Source organism: Pteropus medius, unplaced genomic scaffold (genome assembly GCF_902729225.1).
Source record: "Pteropus medius unplaced genomic scaffold, Ma_sr-lr_union100, whole genome shotgun sequence".
Classification (NCBI taxonomy): domain Eukaryota; kingdom Metazoa; phylum Chordata; class Mammalia; order Chiroptera; family Pteropodidae; genus Pteropus; species Pteropus medius.
Window position 1 is genome coordinate 46,105 of NW_024354875.1, and position 17,424 is coordinate 63,528.

The 17,424-nt window shown below is 38.5% G+C and overlaps 1 protein-coding gene, 1 long non-coding RNA gene and 1 pseudogene across 4 annotated transcripts in view; 2 read left to right on the forward strand and 1 right to left on the reverse strand.

The window, feature by feature from the left end:
• Positions 1–17,424, forward strand: part of USP40 (ubiquitin specific peptidase 40) — a 74,140-nt gene that overhangs the window by 31,989 nt on the left and 24,727 nt on the right. For 2 of the 3 annotated variants that reach the window (XM_039855566.1, XM_039855567.1), the window contains exons 16-23: positions 40–362; positions 2,569–2,692; positions 4,019–4,076; positions 9,202–9,255; positions 9,956–10,044; positions 11,319–11,405; positions 15,569–15,605; positions 17,253–17,362. In XM_039855566.1, the coding sequence (XP_039711500.1) occupies positions 40–362; positions 2,569–2,692; positions 4,019–4,076; positions 9,202–9,255; positions 9,956–10,044; positions 11,319–11,405; positions 15,569–15,605; positions 17,253–17,347 (867 nt within the window). In that variant the 3' untranslated portion in view covers positions 17,348–17,362. Of the gene's footprint in view, positions 1–39; positions 363–2,568; positions 2,693–4,018; positions 4,077–9,201; positions 9,256–9,955; positions 10,045–11,318; positions 11,406–15,568; positions 15,606–17,252; positions 17,363–17,424 lie in introns of those variants that run through there. The other variant, XM_039855569.1, reaches the window with a different exon arrangement.
• On the reverse strand, positions 1,536–8,786 carry LOC120596978 (uncharacterized). The gene is made up of 3 exons (XR_005651296.1): positions 7,613–8,786; positions 3,683–3,847; positions 1,536–1,651 (listed from the first exon to the last, which is right to left on the reverse strand). It is a non-coding gene; the product is annotated as an uncharacterized LOC120596978 (long non-coding RNA).
• LOC120597402 (uncharacterized) lies at positions 14,691–14,806 on the forward strand (annotated as a pseudogene).

Below are 17,424 nucleotides of genomic sequence, written 5' to 3' on the forward strand. Positions count from 1 at the left end.
ATGTAGACTATACTCATGGTTGTCTTGATACCACTGTAGGTTGGCGGAGCCCAGATTCCCACTGGCAGTGACTGTGAACCTCTGCTTTTGAATGTCCTTCATCTAGCAACAAGCAGCGAAGGGGAGAAGTGTGAGCACTTGACAGAATCCACACATGTCTTCCCGTCTAATGCAGAAGTAGGCTCTGTGTTCACAGCCTTGGCGATCCCAGCAGGTGTCGCCTTCGTTGTCAGTGCCGAGCCTGCAGGGGAGGAGCACTGGACCGCCATCCCCGAGGGAGACCTGAAGAGGACGTTCAGGGAACAGGGTCTCAGAAACGGAAGCTCACTTTTGGTTCAGGATTCCAGTAATGATGACAACAGGTAACTCACTGAAGAGAATTCTCTCTTCGTTATTTTAATTGCAGCACTGTCTCTTAGAACTCTAAAGCTTTATTTTAATAATAACAGTTAAATGTTTCCTTTTATTTCTAGACATTGTGTTCTATAGATCATAAGTAAGATGTTCTAGATTAGGCAACTTGCAGAAAAATATGATTTTATTTATGTAAAAATATGTAATATGATTTTTCGAGGAGGCAAATGCGATAACTAATATAGGTATAGACAAGAGAAGGTCTAGGTTAGTTGGCCATAAAGCAGAAATGAAATCCTATGGAATAAGTTCTCATCAGATCAGCACTCGTTATAAAACTGGAGGCATGTTCTCACAGCATTCTCACAGAATAAATTTCATGAGGGTGATGTTAAGAGCATAGCAGAACTTGGCTATTTTGTCACAAGAATCCCATGAGTCTTTCATCACAGTCCCTTTTCTGACTCTTGAGATCCTCCCAGCTGCCCAGATAGGACAGTTAATGGGGAGTTACGTCCTTGATTCTGGAAGTCACACTTGAATCTCAGAAGTGTTGCTGCTCTTCATTTTTGTTATCCACGTCTGGGACGTTGTGTAGTGTCAGTTTCTGTGATCAGTGTAACCCCCAGATTTCCATATATTAAAGGCTTTAGGTCATGAACGACAGATCAGTTCCCTGCCTTATTAGTGCCATGAATATACTTAGATTATAGAGGATCTGTGTTATTAATAGTGGCTGTGGCCCAGAGAAGCAGAGCATTTATGAACTGTGTTTATTTTGTAGAACATTTATCACTGTTGCTCTTTTGAACAGGTATTTCCCAGTCATTTACTTCCTCACCATGTGAATTTAATAAAAAAGTTTATTATATATATTTTTAAAGTAATGTACATTTATTAGGACTGGGGAAAGACAGAGGTGAAGACGGCAGAGTCACGGCAGCGTCCTTGGACCACCAGTGCGGCGTCGGTCACCGTTAGCGTACCTTTTTTCCTAAACTCAGATAATTGGCTTTTTGTTTTGAAGGTTTTCTCTTTATAAACGAAATAAGCATTTTGTAGATAGTTATATCCTGCTTCCTCCCACCCCATGTTTGTAGACTTTTCTTGAAGCTCATTTCACGGTACATGATAATCTGTGCTGACGTTACCTAACTGTGCTCCTGGGGAGGCAGTCCACTGCGTGGGTAAGGACAGGGACGCTGGCGCCCGCTGCCTGGGTTTGTTTCCAGCCTTCTTACTTCCTAACGCCGTGACTGGGCAAGTTACTTCACCTCTCTCTGCTCAGCTTCTTCCTCTGTAAAACAGGAAAGTAATTAGTATGGATGTCATGGGGTTGTAAGGAGTGAAAGAGTTAAGTGTTTACCAAGTGCGCACACAGTGAGCGCTAAATATTTTAGCTAGCAGCATCATTATCGTTGTCATCATCCAGTTTTTCACTATTTTAGTATGATCTTCGGGGAACATCTTTGTTTTTAAAATTTAACTGCGTTGAGGATTGCTAACTTAAGGAAGAGTCCCAGAGTGGAATAACTGAGATCCAGAGTGGAATTGTGTCTCGGGGCTCTGAACACACACCCAGAGAGGACTCCACTGGCCCTGTCTGTGCCTCCCTGTGGATTAGGAAGCAGTCATTCCTTCCCCAAGACCCTTTACTACCATCTGTAGGAAAATTTTGTTAGAATAAGCCACTCTACTGCTGTCTGCTATCATAAAATTAAACTCTACAATAAAAAGGCAAATATACAATGTATAGGATGTGAATGATACCCCTTAGCTGTGACACTGTTATACAGCGTCACTCCACACAGCCGTACGTGGCTGTCCTGTAATTAAACTAAATTTGGATTCCGTGGCTGGGCTTCTGGCACAGGTGTTTTTAAAGCCCCTCTGGCGATGCCGGTGTTCAGGCAGAAGTCAGCACCTGACCGTTCACTGATAGCAGTTCTCTTTGGAACATGAGGCGGCAAATTATTTGTGTAAGTCAAAGGACATCTGGAGTCACGGAGATAGACTCCATGGAATACTACCTAACACTACCCCGAAAAGACTGTCTGCTTTCGTGAAGCCAGCTCGGTAGATGTGGTCACCTTTACTTAGTCACATGAAGGGACACATACGAAATTTTAGACATGGCACCTAAGAAGAAGTCTTGATTTCCTGATCCTTTCTGGTCCATAAAAGTGCTATTTTAAAACTTCTTTTTACCTACAGTTTGCTGACCAAACAAGGGAAATGGATCACTAGTGCGAATGAGATCAACTGGATCCAAGTCAAAAATGTATGCCAGTCAGAATCTGAAGAGGAGCAAGTGAAAATACCAGCAACTGTTAACACAGTGAGTAGAGTATAATTAAAGTCTGGTTGACAGTTTTTTAATTAACCGACTTTTATTTAAAAGCAATATCTTAATCTTTCAGAAGACTCTCAGTAGACTTCAGAATCTTAAGAAATCAACTTTTTATTTTTAATATTTGATTATTGCTTGTTTACCTATTATTAGCCGTTGGTATGTCTCAAGAAAATATGTGCCTTTTTTTCCTCCAAAGCCTGGAATTACAATGTGGGAGTTAGCTATCAGTATATGGAATCTTCTGGCTTTCTTGTCAAATATGTATAATGTGGCATCAAAATACAAATATGTTTATATTTTTTCAAACTATATCAAAATATGAAATACTGTTTTCAAGGGTCTTTTCAATATTTTTTAAACCAGATATATATGTTTTGCTTTTGTGTTGTTTCGTCTTTTTTTTTAAGTTTAACTGAAATTGCTCTACCTCATACCCTGTGCTCTCTATAAAGCCACCTTCTCTTTAAAAGGGATTCCTTCAGTCTTCCATTTGAAGACTGTGATACTGATGTCCTTAAACGTTATTTCAGGAAATATCTTTTTATATTTATATAGTGTCAATTCATTTAAGTTTTTTTCCCTACAACATTTAAAAAGAAGCATTCTAATAGAATGTCTTTTCTATAAATATTATAATTTTTAAAGTGCATTAATATTTGGTGGCATAGTTGAGGGGACAGTGTAAGACCGAGGCACTAAAGCTCAGGAGACCTGCCACCCTAGCCCTAAGTGTGGGTCCCTGGTGGGAGGAGAGAGTGGATGATCTCTGGCCTAGGTCTTACCTTTACATTTCTATGATGTTTTGCCCTAGAGGCAATTAGGCTAAACTTAAAAAAAAAAAGCAAAGAGTTCGAAAATAAAGTAATTTAAATAGGCATTTTAAATGGCGCCCTTGGATTAATAGTGTACATTTTTATATTATTTATGCTTATCGGCTCTGAACTTATCATTCTTAACATAGAGAAATGCAATTACCTGCAGTCGCTTTTGTTTGCTCTCGTCAGAAAGATTAGTGGTTTGTCAGTTTTTTGCCTTTCTAGCTTGGTTGTTTCTTTGGTGTTCTGTAGGAGTCCTTTCTGTTGCAGTTAACATCCGTTTGTAAAAACTTAACTATTAAGATCTCAGTTTTGCTTTTGACTTCTATGGAAGAGAGAAAATGAATTTCAGGGATGGAAAAACATTATTTCAAGTAGGTAAAAACTGCTAAATGTCAGGTCATTGATAACTCAGTTTGTACACACAGTCTTCGTTTTCCTCTCCTCCCATTGTTTTCAGTGTATGCACAGTCATTAGTTTGTTTCTCTATTTTAGGTGGTGTTTGATATTCGAATTAAAGCCATAAAGGAATTAAAATTAATGAAGGAACTAGGTAATCATTTATGTTTGCTTTTGGTTTTTTGGTTCGATTAAGCTTTGTTTTGACTTTTAATTGAAAAAATTATGGGAGAGTACAAAAAATAATTTAGGGGAATTTCATGCACCTACCACCCAAAATGGACAGATGTTAACATTTTGTCATGTGTTCGTTTCCGTTTGAAACATTACAGATAAAATCCTCTGTGTCCTCCTCTTCAGACCTCTCTCTCCACGCAGATACAACCAGTATATCTGATTTGGGTGTGTAGCTAGTCTGTGTATTCATAGTATACTATGTATGTTATGCTTCTGTATATATGCATATGTGTATATTGTATTTTTATATTTACATAAATTCTCTCATACTGAACAAACCACTCTGCATACCCACTATTCACTCAGCTTCAGGTTTTAACAGCCTTACTGAAGTATACTTTATATATCATCAAACACCTGATTCATGTATAATGCAGTGATTATTAATTAGTAAATGTACAGCATCACCGTAATCCAGTTTTGGAACATTTCCATCACTCCCAAAAGAGCCCTCATTCCTGTTTGCATTCTGAGCCCTCAGCAACCACTCATCTACTTTCTGTGTCTCTAGACTTGCTTTTCTGGACATTCCATGTAAATAGAACCACATAATACAGAGTCTGTGTGTCTGGCTTCTTTTCACTTAGCATTCCATTTTTGGGTTCATCCATGATTTGGCATATATCAATAGTTTGTTTCTTTTTACTGCTAACTAGTATTTCATTATACATATATATGACACTTTGTTTATTCACCAGTTTATCGTTTCTACTTTTTGGCTCTTACGAATAGTGGTGCTATGAACGTTATCTTTGTGTGGACATGTGTTTTCAGTTCTCCAGGGTAGATATACAGGATTGGAGTTGATGGGTCAAATGGCAAACGCATGTTTCACCTTATGAGAAACTGCTGCCATGCTGTTTTCCAAAGTGGCTGCGGCATGGACCTCCTCACTAGCAGGGTGTCACGGTTACAGCTTCTCCACCTCCTTGCCAGTAGTTGTGATTGTGTGTGTTTGTGTGTTTAATTGTATTTCTTATGCAGTGACGCTGAGCACTATTGATGTGTTATTGTATATTTGTATGTCCTAAAGAGTCTATCTAAAAGCTACTAGAATTAATAAGTAAATTTAACAGGAATTGAAATCAATACACAAAAATTTACTGTGCGTTTATCTACTAGCAACAAAAACAAATGGAAAATGAAATTAAGAAAACACTTATAATAGACTACGATGTCATGAAATACTTGCGGATAAAGTTAACAAGATCTGTGCCAGACCCGTACCCTGAAAACTAGAAAACATTGCTGGGAAAACCAAAAGACCTGACTAAATGGAGTGAGGTGCCATGTTCTTGGATTGGAAGACATGACATTGTTAAGAGGCTAATTCTCTCAAAATTTCTGTGTAGATTCAGTGCAATCTCAGAGTCCTTGCAGGTTTGGTTTGATTTTGTTTTGTTTTTTGGAGAAAATTGAGAAGCTAATTCTTTAATTTAAATGGAAACGCAGAGAACTTAAGTATTCATAACAGTTTGGTGGGGAGCAAAATTGGAAGAACTGCACTACCTGATTTTAAGACTTACCCTAAAGCTGGCGTAGTCAGGACTGTGTACTGGCATGAGAGTTAGCACACAGACCGGGGTCAGCAGGCTGTGGCCTCAACCGGTTTCTGTACAGCAGCCGAGCTAAGGATAGTTTTTACATTTTAAAAAGGCTCTTTTACAAAGAAGAATGTGCAGTAGAAATCATAACTGGTTTTTGAAGCCTAAAATATGTCCCAGTGGAACTACACCGAGAATCCAGAAATAGGTGCAAACTTATTCTGTCAGTTGACTTTCAGCAAAAGCACCAAGACATTTCTATGGGGAAAGATATTATATTTTCAACATAAGTGCTGAACCGATTAGATGCAAAAATGAATCGCAAGCTTTTGCCTTACATCGTATAAAAATCTGATTCAAAATGGATCATGGGCCTAAATGTTAAAATGTAAAACTATAAAATTTCTGAGAGTAAACATGAGAAAATCTTTGTTACTTTTACTGTAAGGAAAAGATTTTTTTTAGATAAGACTCAAAAAGTAAAAACCATGAAAGAGAAAACTAATAAATTGGACTACATCGAAATTCAGAACTTCTATTCCTTTTAACGCACTTGAAAAAACAAGCCACAAACTGGGAGAAAAATTATAAAACATATTTGACAATAGACTTACATCAAGATATATAAAAAATACTTGTAACTTAATCAGAAGTCCAAAAACCCAGTCCAAATTGGGAGGACACTTTAAAAAAGAAGACCTACCTGTGAATGAGCGATAGGCAGGGAAAGATGCTTGGTAGCATTAGCCATCAAGCTAAAACCATAATGACACCCTACTACACACCCCAAGAATGATTAAAATTTTAAATACTGACAAAACCAAGTGGCAGCAAAGATGTAGGGCAGTTGCAACTACCACGTATTGCTGATGGGGCCATATTAAGGTAGTCACTCTGGTTAAGAGTTAGCCTGTTTATTATGACCATAAGCATTCACTTGCCAATTCTCCTAGATGTCTACCCAAGAAGAATTAAAACATACATCCTTACAAATGCTGTATGTAAATGTGCATAACCAAAAACTGGAAACAACCCAAATGTCCATGAGTAGGCGAGTGAATGAAGAAATTGTGGCACATCTGTGCAACGGGATGTTCCACACAGTAAATGCAGTGAACCACCACCGCATGCAAAGCATGAATGGATCTCAGAGATCATGCCCAGCCAGTGAAGTGAGATGTACTCTTATAATTCTGTTTCTATGAAAATTTTGAAAAAGAAGACCTAAGCTCTAATTACAGAGGCAGGTCAGAATTGAGGAATAGAAGATTGATTACAAAGTGGCACAAGGGAATTTTTTTTTTAGTGATGCAAATTATATCTCAATTTGCTGGTGGTCGCCAAGTGTTTATGTCACACTCTTTGAATTGTACACTTAAACTGGCTGTGTTTTATTATAAGTAAATTACACTTCAAAAATTTTGATTTAAAGTATGTGGTTTATTTAAACGAAGTGTATTGTCTTCGCATGTAACAACTCTCCTACTCTTGCCTCCTTCAAGCCAGTCTTCATATGGCAGGTGATCTTAAATGTCTGTGACTCAGGTGTTGTCACTCCTTAGCTCAGAGCCCTGCAGCACTTGTCCATCAGACACAGGCTGCTTTCCAACGCGGCCTATAAGTCCCTGAAGACCACTACCTAACCAGCCCCGTTGCTGCTCCTCTCCCGCGTGGTCACGGCACACTTCCCATGCCAGCTGAGTTTCTAGTGCTCGGGCTCGCTTCCACCTGAGACCTCTCAGTTCTGTCATCTCTCTGTGGTCTCTCTCCCCGTTACTCTTCCTCCTCTACTAACTTCATGCATTTGGTGAATGAATGAAATTTTGCTTCTCCGGTCATCCCTGACCACACAGTCTCAGTGAATGTCTCTGCCTTACTCTCAACACCCTGTACTTCTCGTGGCACTTACATGGTCACTGTCCACCTCCTGCACTGACAAGCTCCTCGAGGTTAGTTAGCATGGCTGTGTCAGTACTGCTGTGATGTCAGCTTCTGGTACGATGCCTGGCATCGAGAAGATGCACAGTGTTTTCTGAATAAAAGTGAAAAAAAAGACAATATTTAAAATGCATTTTTTTAAATTGGAGAATTCTTTTCATACGCTGATTGAGTTGTCAAGAAATTTGTGTTAGAATTGTATACTAGCTTCACATTACTGTAGTAAAAGGTACAGGACTCAGGAACCTCGGAAGGAGATTCTGCTGGGGTCTAATAAAGTTAGAGCTTCAAATCCCAGGCCATTCTCGCCCTCTTAGAAGGCTCTGCCCCCTCCCAACCTCCCCCTCCATGTCCAACTTCGTAAAAATTCTGTTTGTACTAAACCAGGCATGCTCCTTCTCACAAAGCAGGAATCTGTGCATCCTCATAAATAGGACACACTGGCCCTAATCCATTTAATAGGCATAAAAATCATCTAACATTTTAAGTATAGACCGTCTCTACCTGCACAGTTCCAATATGCAATGAGTTTCAGTTATCACAGTTTGTTATATAACATTAGTTACCCAGCAGCATGGTTCAAATTTCAGCTACCATCGGATTTAACTGAGTAATTGCAAAAAGTACAAACTTTGTTACTAGCTCTAGTCCACAAGTCACTACATAAATAACAGATTGCATCGTGATCAGTGATCAGTTACTTCACTCCTTCAGATCTGTCAGTGATTGGCCACTACATAATTTCACCACACAGATGGCCAAGTGTGTATAGTTCATTGCCTCCTTTTCTCCCAGTGGTAAATCCACATGAAATGTTACAAGAATGGGTAATCGAATTGGCCGGCAAAGATGAAAGTTCAGCAAAGTAATGAAAGTATGGAGGAACTTAATGAACGTGAACTTACAGACCCAAGTGAGGAATGTGTGACCGAAAGGGTAAAGAAATCCCAGGGAGAGTGACACTGGCAAAACAACACTTCGCAGTAAAGGAGTTCTTGGAGATATTTCATGAGATTGAAAGCACAAAAGAAAATTCTAGAAGCTGCCTCAAGCTTAGAGTATGACAGTTTGCTAGGAAATAGAAAAGATGCTCCCTCTGTATCATAAGCTATACAATGAGAAGGTGGCAAGCCCTGTTTAAACTCTTTTTGATGTGTTTTTTTACAAAGAAATAAAACATTTTAATTCTCAGAGTTTCTAGCATTTTAAATTACAATGTGACTATTAGTTTTACTGTCTTTTTCATTTCACTATATATGTATAACTGAGTTTTAAATGTTTCGACAGACATCTCTAAAGATCATGAACAATTGTAATTTTTCTCATTGTTGTTAAGATTGAGGTGCACAATTTCAGCTTTCGCAGGCATTCTTACATTCCTGCACATTGTGCAAAGTGAAGACTGCTTGTTCTTGTTTTTTTGGTTGTTGGAGTTTTTTTGTTTGTTTGTTTATGTACTTTTTGTTTTTTGAGCTTATTGTAGCTTCCTGCTAATTAACACAGTAGAGAATCTCTCTTTAGTTTTCCTCGGTGCACTGACCAAGTTCTTTTTATTCATAGCTGAGAACAGCTGTTTGAGACCATTCGATAGAAATGGGAAGCTCCTCTGCCCAGGTAAACCCTTGTGGTAGCCTTCAAAAGCAGACACGGATTCATGCCGTCTAGCTTGCTTAACATTTCTGTTTTAAAAACTGGCTTCCAATTTCTAATATTCTCAAATTGTCTTTTAGAAACTGATTTCTAGAACATGTCGTCATCCGGGTGTTCTCATGTATTAACCAAATATTCAAACCCTTCAGTTTTCTGAAGTAAAACACTTGACTTCTGATTAGCTGATCCTCATCTTAGTCATGGTTTTGATCTAGTTATGTCTTTCTAGATCTATTGTCAGTTTTTTATTGGTTTTGCTAACTTTATTCAGATACCTGTCATGAAATAGTCTTTGTTCTCACCTCTGTCACACATCTCGTCATCAGACTTAATTTAGTCTAATTATTGATGCTAGTTACCATAGCAGCTTTAAACTCAGAAGAAGCTAGTCCATCGTGAATCCATTCAGAGTATCTTTTAATCTGTGTAAACAACAGCCCTTCTTTCTTGGCATTATTGTACAGAAAACAAGAATAATATAGAGTATGGAAATTTAAAATCAAATGTAACTACAGTATATGTAATCTTTTTGCTTGGAATGGAACTTTTTTTTTTTTCTTTCTTGACATTCTTGATGTTCAAAGAAAGGCTGATTTCAGTATATTATTTTGCCCAGTCAGGTAGAAATTAATAACATTCATTATATTATCAAAATTCTTCATAGTGCCAGACAGTTACACTTTGAAGGAAGCAGAATTGAAGATGGGGAGTTCATTGGGATTGTGTCCTGGAAAAGCCCCAACTTCCTCTCAGGTAACACGAAGTCTCCTGACAGAACAAAATCAACCTTCCTGTAGTCAGAGGTTCTTAATTTGATCATTTATACCTTAAATAGTGCAGTCATATTGTTTTTCTTAAAAGTTTTCTTTTCCTTAAACAATACCTTTTATTTTAGGGGTACATCCATATTGTTCTCTGTGTTTAAATCAAAAGTATTATGGCAAAGCATATTCATAAGATTCTTTTTCTATGAGAATTCTGTGATTAAGGGGGATCTTTAAAGTTGAGTGGCTACCAGTTTCAACCATATTTCATAAATTCTAAAATGCACCTGTTTTTCTCTCACATTTTAGCACTTGCGAGATTAGGCTGCATCTTAAAATCAGTGGCATCCTTCAATTATAGCTGACTATGTTTTTTCTTTGTGGTACAGAAAATAATGATTAATAACCATGCATTTTAGATTTAATGAAATACAGTATGTTGATTTTGGATTTAATTACTCTCTGCAGTAATATCATAGTCTCATAGCAGCTTTGTCATTATCAGTGTCCCTTTTTTTCTATAAAATACTATCTGGTTGACCTTTGCCAGAAGCCCTACCTAATTAGTAAACTTTTATTACAGTCCAAAAGCCACATTTATGTCCTTACTGTTAAGACTCTGTATCAAGTTAAGCTAGATTCATATCAGGATCTCCAGGGTTCCTAAGTCCACATTATTCGTTTCCTAAGCCCCTCCCCTTTCATTTGTTCTTCCCCTGAACTCTAGCAAGTAGCGCACGACAGGCTGAGGAGGGGCTTGGGACGTGACAAGTGACTTTGACTTAGATGACTTAGAAAAGAAAAGCAGGGCTACAAAGAACTGGATGGACAAGAGATCAGATTTATATTTTTCATAAGGAGTCGTGGGAAATTTTATATAGAATCCCTGGACAGAAAATAAGGTCATGATCAAATGACTTAGAGGAAAAACACAATTAATGCTTACAGTGTATAGTAATTGCAGATCCCTTTGAGGAATGATCAAGAAAGAGATGGAGATCGTAGCAGAATAAATAATATCTGTGAGAGGTGTTTATTAGGATTAAAGCCATTGGTAATGAAGCATCTTGACATTTCTAGGAAGCTGAGATTATTGTCTAAATTGTAACATTAAATTACACAGTATAGTCTTGTTTTTACATCATTTGAAATTTTTATTAAAGTTTTATGGACTATTGGCTTCTCTTTTTTGGAAGTAAATACTACATTTATAGAATTTTAAAATTTAGATTAAGTTGCATTCATACGCTGTCTTGATCTTAGCTGTTCCTGTTTTTCGCTGTGGGAAGTGACATTCAACCTGGGACAGAGATGGAGATCATAGTAGAAGAAACCATATCTGTAAGAGATGTGAGTAATGTTACTTTGTTTTGGGGGAAGAGGTCTGTGAGTGTTTGGTGTGGGGAACAGTGGTGACCTGTGTTAGATCTTGGAGGTCCTAAGACTCAGGTTTACAAAATGTACTTTAAAGAAATCTGTGTACTCACTGAAAGAGTAGTTTGGGGAGCTTGAAAATTGGTGAACTGGCTGGAATTTTTTAAATTAGATTCTCATTATTTTCCTTTTTGATTATCACTAATACTTGTTAATGGTAGGAATTGGGGATATGTAGAAATGGATTAAAAGGAAAAATTAAAATCCCTCCTCTCTTATCCCACTAATATTAACATTTTGGCATATTTCCTTTGTGTTTTTACTTTACATACACACGTAATTGCATACAGAAGTATGAATGCGTGATAAAGCAAACACGTAACTACGTTGGTGGGACTAAGAACTGGGACTATCTGTGTTGGGAAATGGAGAGGCAGAGTAACATCAGTGTGCTTAAATTAAGACTGTACTCCTGAAGAGTCAAGTGAACTTGATGTATTTTTTTCTTTAAACAAATATTTTTCTAGTTCTTGCCCCCAAAATAGCTTAGAATAGCAACAACAACTTGACAGTACTGAGCACCCAACACCCAGATTGTGGTCACTAAACTCCATTTCCTACTACAAGGAACCAGGGCTTCTTGCAGTCTGGCTGGTTCTGTGTCTAGGTCAGCAAAGTGTAAGATGAGCCTGGAGCATCTTGGCAGAATGGAAAACAGTGAAGCCAGCAGACTACTGGCGTCCAGGAGACTCAGGAGCCAACTTGAAGAGGCTCCCCCCGATTAAAGCCAAGATGGTTTGAATCTCAGTGGGAAAAATAATGAAAGTTGATGAAATCCACGAGTTCATACGGTCCTAAAAAATACCCTATTCATTGATTACATATGAATAACCAGATGGATGTTTGGCAACCTTAAATGAAAGAATCAGCATTTATCCTGTTTTTGTTTTGCAGCTATACTTCAGGGCAGCCAAGTAGATAATAAAAGGGGTGTGTGTGTGTGTGTGTGTGTGTGTACGTGTACGCGCACATACCCCAGCTAATAAAATGAAGAAAGAATTTTAGACTATCACAGTTTTCCAAATGATTTAATGGATCTAGACAATGATCTTGAAAGACTGCTAACAACCCAAAAAGAGAAACACCCAGACATTATAGAAATTCGAAACAGTATCCATGCTTTTCTTGCCAAAAAAAAAAACCCAAACTAGACCTAAGTCCGATCGAGACTGTAGGTGTGAGGACCAGTTTATTAGAAGTGCGGGGGGCAGAGGGACGTGCTAAAGGCACCACAGGCCTGAGTCAGCCTAGCTCGGGGGTAGATTGCTCTTCCGGAAAGCACTGCGGGCGAGTTGGTCTGTGGCTGAGAGGTACTTAGGAGATGTGGCAAGCAGCTGCAGCGTGTGGACTTCAATCTGCTGTTGAGTCATTTCAATACTAGTTTAAGAGAAAGGGAAATTTGAACACTACGTATTTGTTATTAAGGAATTCAGTATTTTTAGATGTCATATTTATTTTAGGGTCTTTTTGTTTTTAAAGAATTGTCATCTTTTAGAGATGAGACCAATTATTAATCAATGAAATTATATATGTCACATTTGCTTCAAGAGAATTGGGGCAGGAGGAAGTCAATACAGGTTCAGTGGGTTGGGGTACTGGCAAACAGGATTTGGGTGATGGACACTTGAGGATTCATTTTACTGTCCTCTCCATGTGTTTGAAATTTTCCATGAGAAAACAATTTTTAAATAATTTTTTAACCCTTTGTTATTTGCTGTGAATATTTTCACATTTTTCATTTGCCTTTTAACTTTAGTGTTTTTTTAATTTTAAAGAAAGGAAACGATAAAACTCTTCAGGAGTGACGTGTACATCTTTCTGTTCTCTCTTGAACCCGCCGGGGGCAGCCTTGTTCCCCTCACCCCGCTGAGGCAGCTCTCATCGCGGCCGGCAGCAGCCTGCAGGCCAAGGCGATGGGCAGTTCTCAGTCTTCGTGTTGCTCTCTCAGCAGCTCTGGGCGTGCTCGATGACTGTTCTTTGAAACACTGGTCGCTTGCTTCCAGAAGAGCACAGCTAGGTTTTCCTGCCTGCCCCTTCTCAGTTCGCTCCTTCTTCTTCTCTCTACCCATGAGCACCTTCGTGCTCAGTTCTTAGACTGGACCTCACCCCAGAACTCTACACCTATATATCCAGCTGCTACTTGGTTGCCTTGTAGTCGTCCCAATTATAACACCCCATGACGGCACTCCTGATCATATCAGACGTGCGACTCCATTTTTCTACTTGCTTAGGCCAAAACCCTTGTCATCATCCTTGATTCTTTAATGTCTTACTTCACATCCAATTTTTCAGGAAATCCTTTTGGTTCTGTCATCAGGATTTATCTAGGATCTGACCAAATCTCATTCCCTCCTCTGCTGTCACCCTGGTCATCTCTTGTCCGGGTTGTTCCAGCAGTTTCTTCCTTCCATCCCTGCACCCCCTAGGACCTGTTCTTACAGAGAAGCTGGGTGGGCTATAAGGTGTAAGTCACATCAGTGTCTCCTCTACTCAGGATCCTGTGGTAGGATCCTGAGTCCCCAAGTGACCTTACGATGCCTGTGTTCTCTGGCCCTCTGGTATCTTTTTAAAAACGAAAACAAAAAAAACCTCCAACTACTCTCCCCTCTCACAAACTCTACTCCAGCTGCATTGGCCTCGTGCTGTTCCTCAAACAGGCCTTTTCCTTGGCTGTTTCCTCTGCCTGGAACACAATTAAGTTGAATGCTCACTTGTTTGTTTTAGTTAAATAATGGAAAGCCTTTAAGACCGATTTTCTCTGAATACAGCTTTGGTCACATTCCTTATGTTTTCATTGCCATTATTTTCTAAATAACCTTTAGTATTTTAAAGTCTTTTTTATTTTTAATCATACAAGTAATAGTGGATTTTTTCTTATTTTTTAAACTTTAGGGAGGGGTTAAAAAAATCCTCCTTGCTCGCCACCCTATTCTGTTCCCTTCCCCAGAAGTCACTATTGTCATTGAATGACATAATTTTATCCAAATTCAATAGAGTACGTGCCCTTCTGTGCCTTTGCCATGCAGATACCAACATGTGGATATGTTTGTGCACATAGAGACGAAGAGCTTAACCTGTTTGTATGGTCTCTTAAATCATAAATGGGATCATGCTGGATGTGGTTCCATAGTATAGTGGTTAGCACGTTTGCTTTACATACAGAAGGTCCTGGGTTCACACCCCGTGGAGCCACCATCAATGGTCTACGGCCATGCCACCCTGAAGAAGCCTGATGTCTGATCGCAGAAGCTAAGCAGGGTCGGGCCTGGTCAGTACTTGGATGGGAGACCACGTAGGAAGACCAGGTGCTGTAGGTGTAAATAATAATAATAATAAAATGAGATCATGCTGCATGTATTATGCTAGAATTTTGTTTCACTCAAACTATTTTAAAGATCTTTTAGACTGGTACATAGCAATGTGTTATCTTTTTAATTGGTTTAAGACTTTTCATAGTTTATTGAAATGTTCCCATGTTAAAGGATATTTTGTTTGACTTTTTTCTTACTCCGCGCAGCACAAAGTGATCAGCATAAATCAAATGCTGTTTACTGTTTTGGCCTACATTATTTAAGAATGTTTTTCCTCCTAGGGAGTTGGGAGTTTTTAAGTATTTTGTTTATTTAAACTTCTATTAATTGCGTCTCATTTATTTGTTTCGTGAGATCACAGCTTACACAATTCTTTCCTTGCTAGTTTATATGTCACCAGTTGTGTTTCATGGGTGCCAATTACAGGCTAATCTCCTTTTATAGTATTCAAAGTTTAACGTGTATCTGTTAAATCAGCCCAGTTAATCTTACTATAAAGAGAGTCAGTCCTACTGCAGACCTGGAAGCGGATGAACAAAGCTTTGCAGTGCATTCTGGGTAGAAGCACAGGTGACTTTCTCCCTCCTGAGCTGGCCCTACCCAGTTTTCAGGAGGAAGAGTTTACTGAATCATCTTTACTATGTGTATCTTTATCTGCTGAGGATTAGGTGTAATCGGATTTAATTGGCCCAGGGTCCAAAAGGTTGTTTCTCACAGTACTGTAACTCAGAAACAAGAAACTAATGAACATATTTTTTTTTTTTACAGTGCTTAAAGATAATGCTGGAGAAATCTGGCCTAGCAGGTACGTTACAGGTCGTGATGGTGTATAATCTTACCCACACCCTTTATTTATAGTATGAGCCTGATGAAAACTTCTCGAACTTTTTTTTGCCAGGCTTGTCAGTTACACTTTCCATCCAAGAACCATGAATTCTCCTGGTTCTTGTTTGCAAGCTACAAGAAAACTAGTGTTAGCCTCCCTCTGAGGAAGGAGACGCTAGATAGGATCCAGCAAAGGCACAAAAGAGATAAAGTTAAGATTTACACCCTATGGAATTACCCAGGTCTTCCACTGATTTATTTTTTAACCTCACTGATTCAGAATTTCAGTGCATTGTGTTTCATGCCAGTGTTTTTGTGGCATGGATTAGGGAATATAATGCACATGAGAGACCTAAATGCAGGGTATTGCGAAGCAGCTTCCCGGGGGAGTCACATTGGCGAGCTTGCTGAGGCGTCCTGCTGCGTTCGTCCTACTGCTTTGCCATTCTCAGACTTGATTCGAGTGGAAGCTGTGGCTCCACTGTCTGGACGGGAAGGTGACATGCTCTGGGCGTAGGATACTCTTCTAGGGGCTTAACATGCAGTACTGCTTTTCACCTCGACAGTCGTCCTCCCACGCGAGGATTATCACCTGTTCCCATTTTACAGGTGAGAGAGAGAGGCTGAGAATAGTTAAATGGCTTACCCAGAGTTACACAGCAAGTGGCCAGGTCCCTGATTTCAGAACCCGAGTTCTTTCCACCGTGCTGTGCTATGAAGTAATGGTGTTCACTTTTAACTTACTGGCATTTTTTTTAAAAAACTTAAATATTGATATAACTCTTACTGTATTTAAAACTAGAACTAATGACAAAAAAGGTCTGCAAAGAACAGTATTGGGATGCAAAACCTGTGGCCTATGCAGAATAGATATCAGATATGTGTTTGTTCCTTTGCCTGTAATTCCTTTTGGCAGGAAGGGGAGTCGACTGTTTCTATTGCTATGTTTTTCATAACCGAGACTTCCGACGTCTCCCCACTCAGCTCCTACTCCTCAGAAAAGTCTCCTCCCATTTCGTCAGTGGCAAGCATGTGAAAGACAAATTGAATTAAAGACTATTTAACATTTATAAATGTTCATTTATACCAACTTCATTAAATGCTATTCCAAAAGCACTATTTTTTGTTAGCCTAACTGCTAACTGGGTAGAAACAGTTTCGTTGTACATGTTATCATTTGCCAAGTGATGTCAGCACATGCTTTAGGCAAAGAGAGTGAAATGAAACAACTTCATGATGATTTTAGAAGAGATTCTGTACTGATGTGTATATGTACATACATCTATACTCGTGTGATGTATATATGTGTACATGTAAATGATAAAGGCATAATATAGATACTGTATAATATAGATACTGTAGCAAGTGTTATTTTTATTTGCAAGTATACATTAATTATATACAATTACACATCTGTTCTTGGTAGAATAGAGAGAAAATTAACCGTATTAGGGGAACAACTTAATTTTTTCATGCTCCAGAAGGGATAATTTACTTTAAAAATTAATAAATAATTATTAGATCAAATCCCATTGGACATTTATTTACCCAGGAGAGTCATTCCTGACAAACTCTCAGAATATATTTTCCTCAGTTTTTTTTAATCTTGATTTTGATTCCTTCATAGGAGACAAATGGCATTTACGAAAAATGGATTGGTGCTATGAAGCTGGGGAGCCTTTATGTGAAGAAGTAAGATATTTCTATACATTTCATTCTTAAAAATTATTGTGTTTCTTGGTATTTTCATACAGGATACCCACCCGACTCATGTGAATAAAAACTTTAATTTTTTTAGG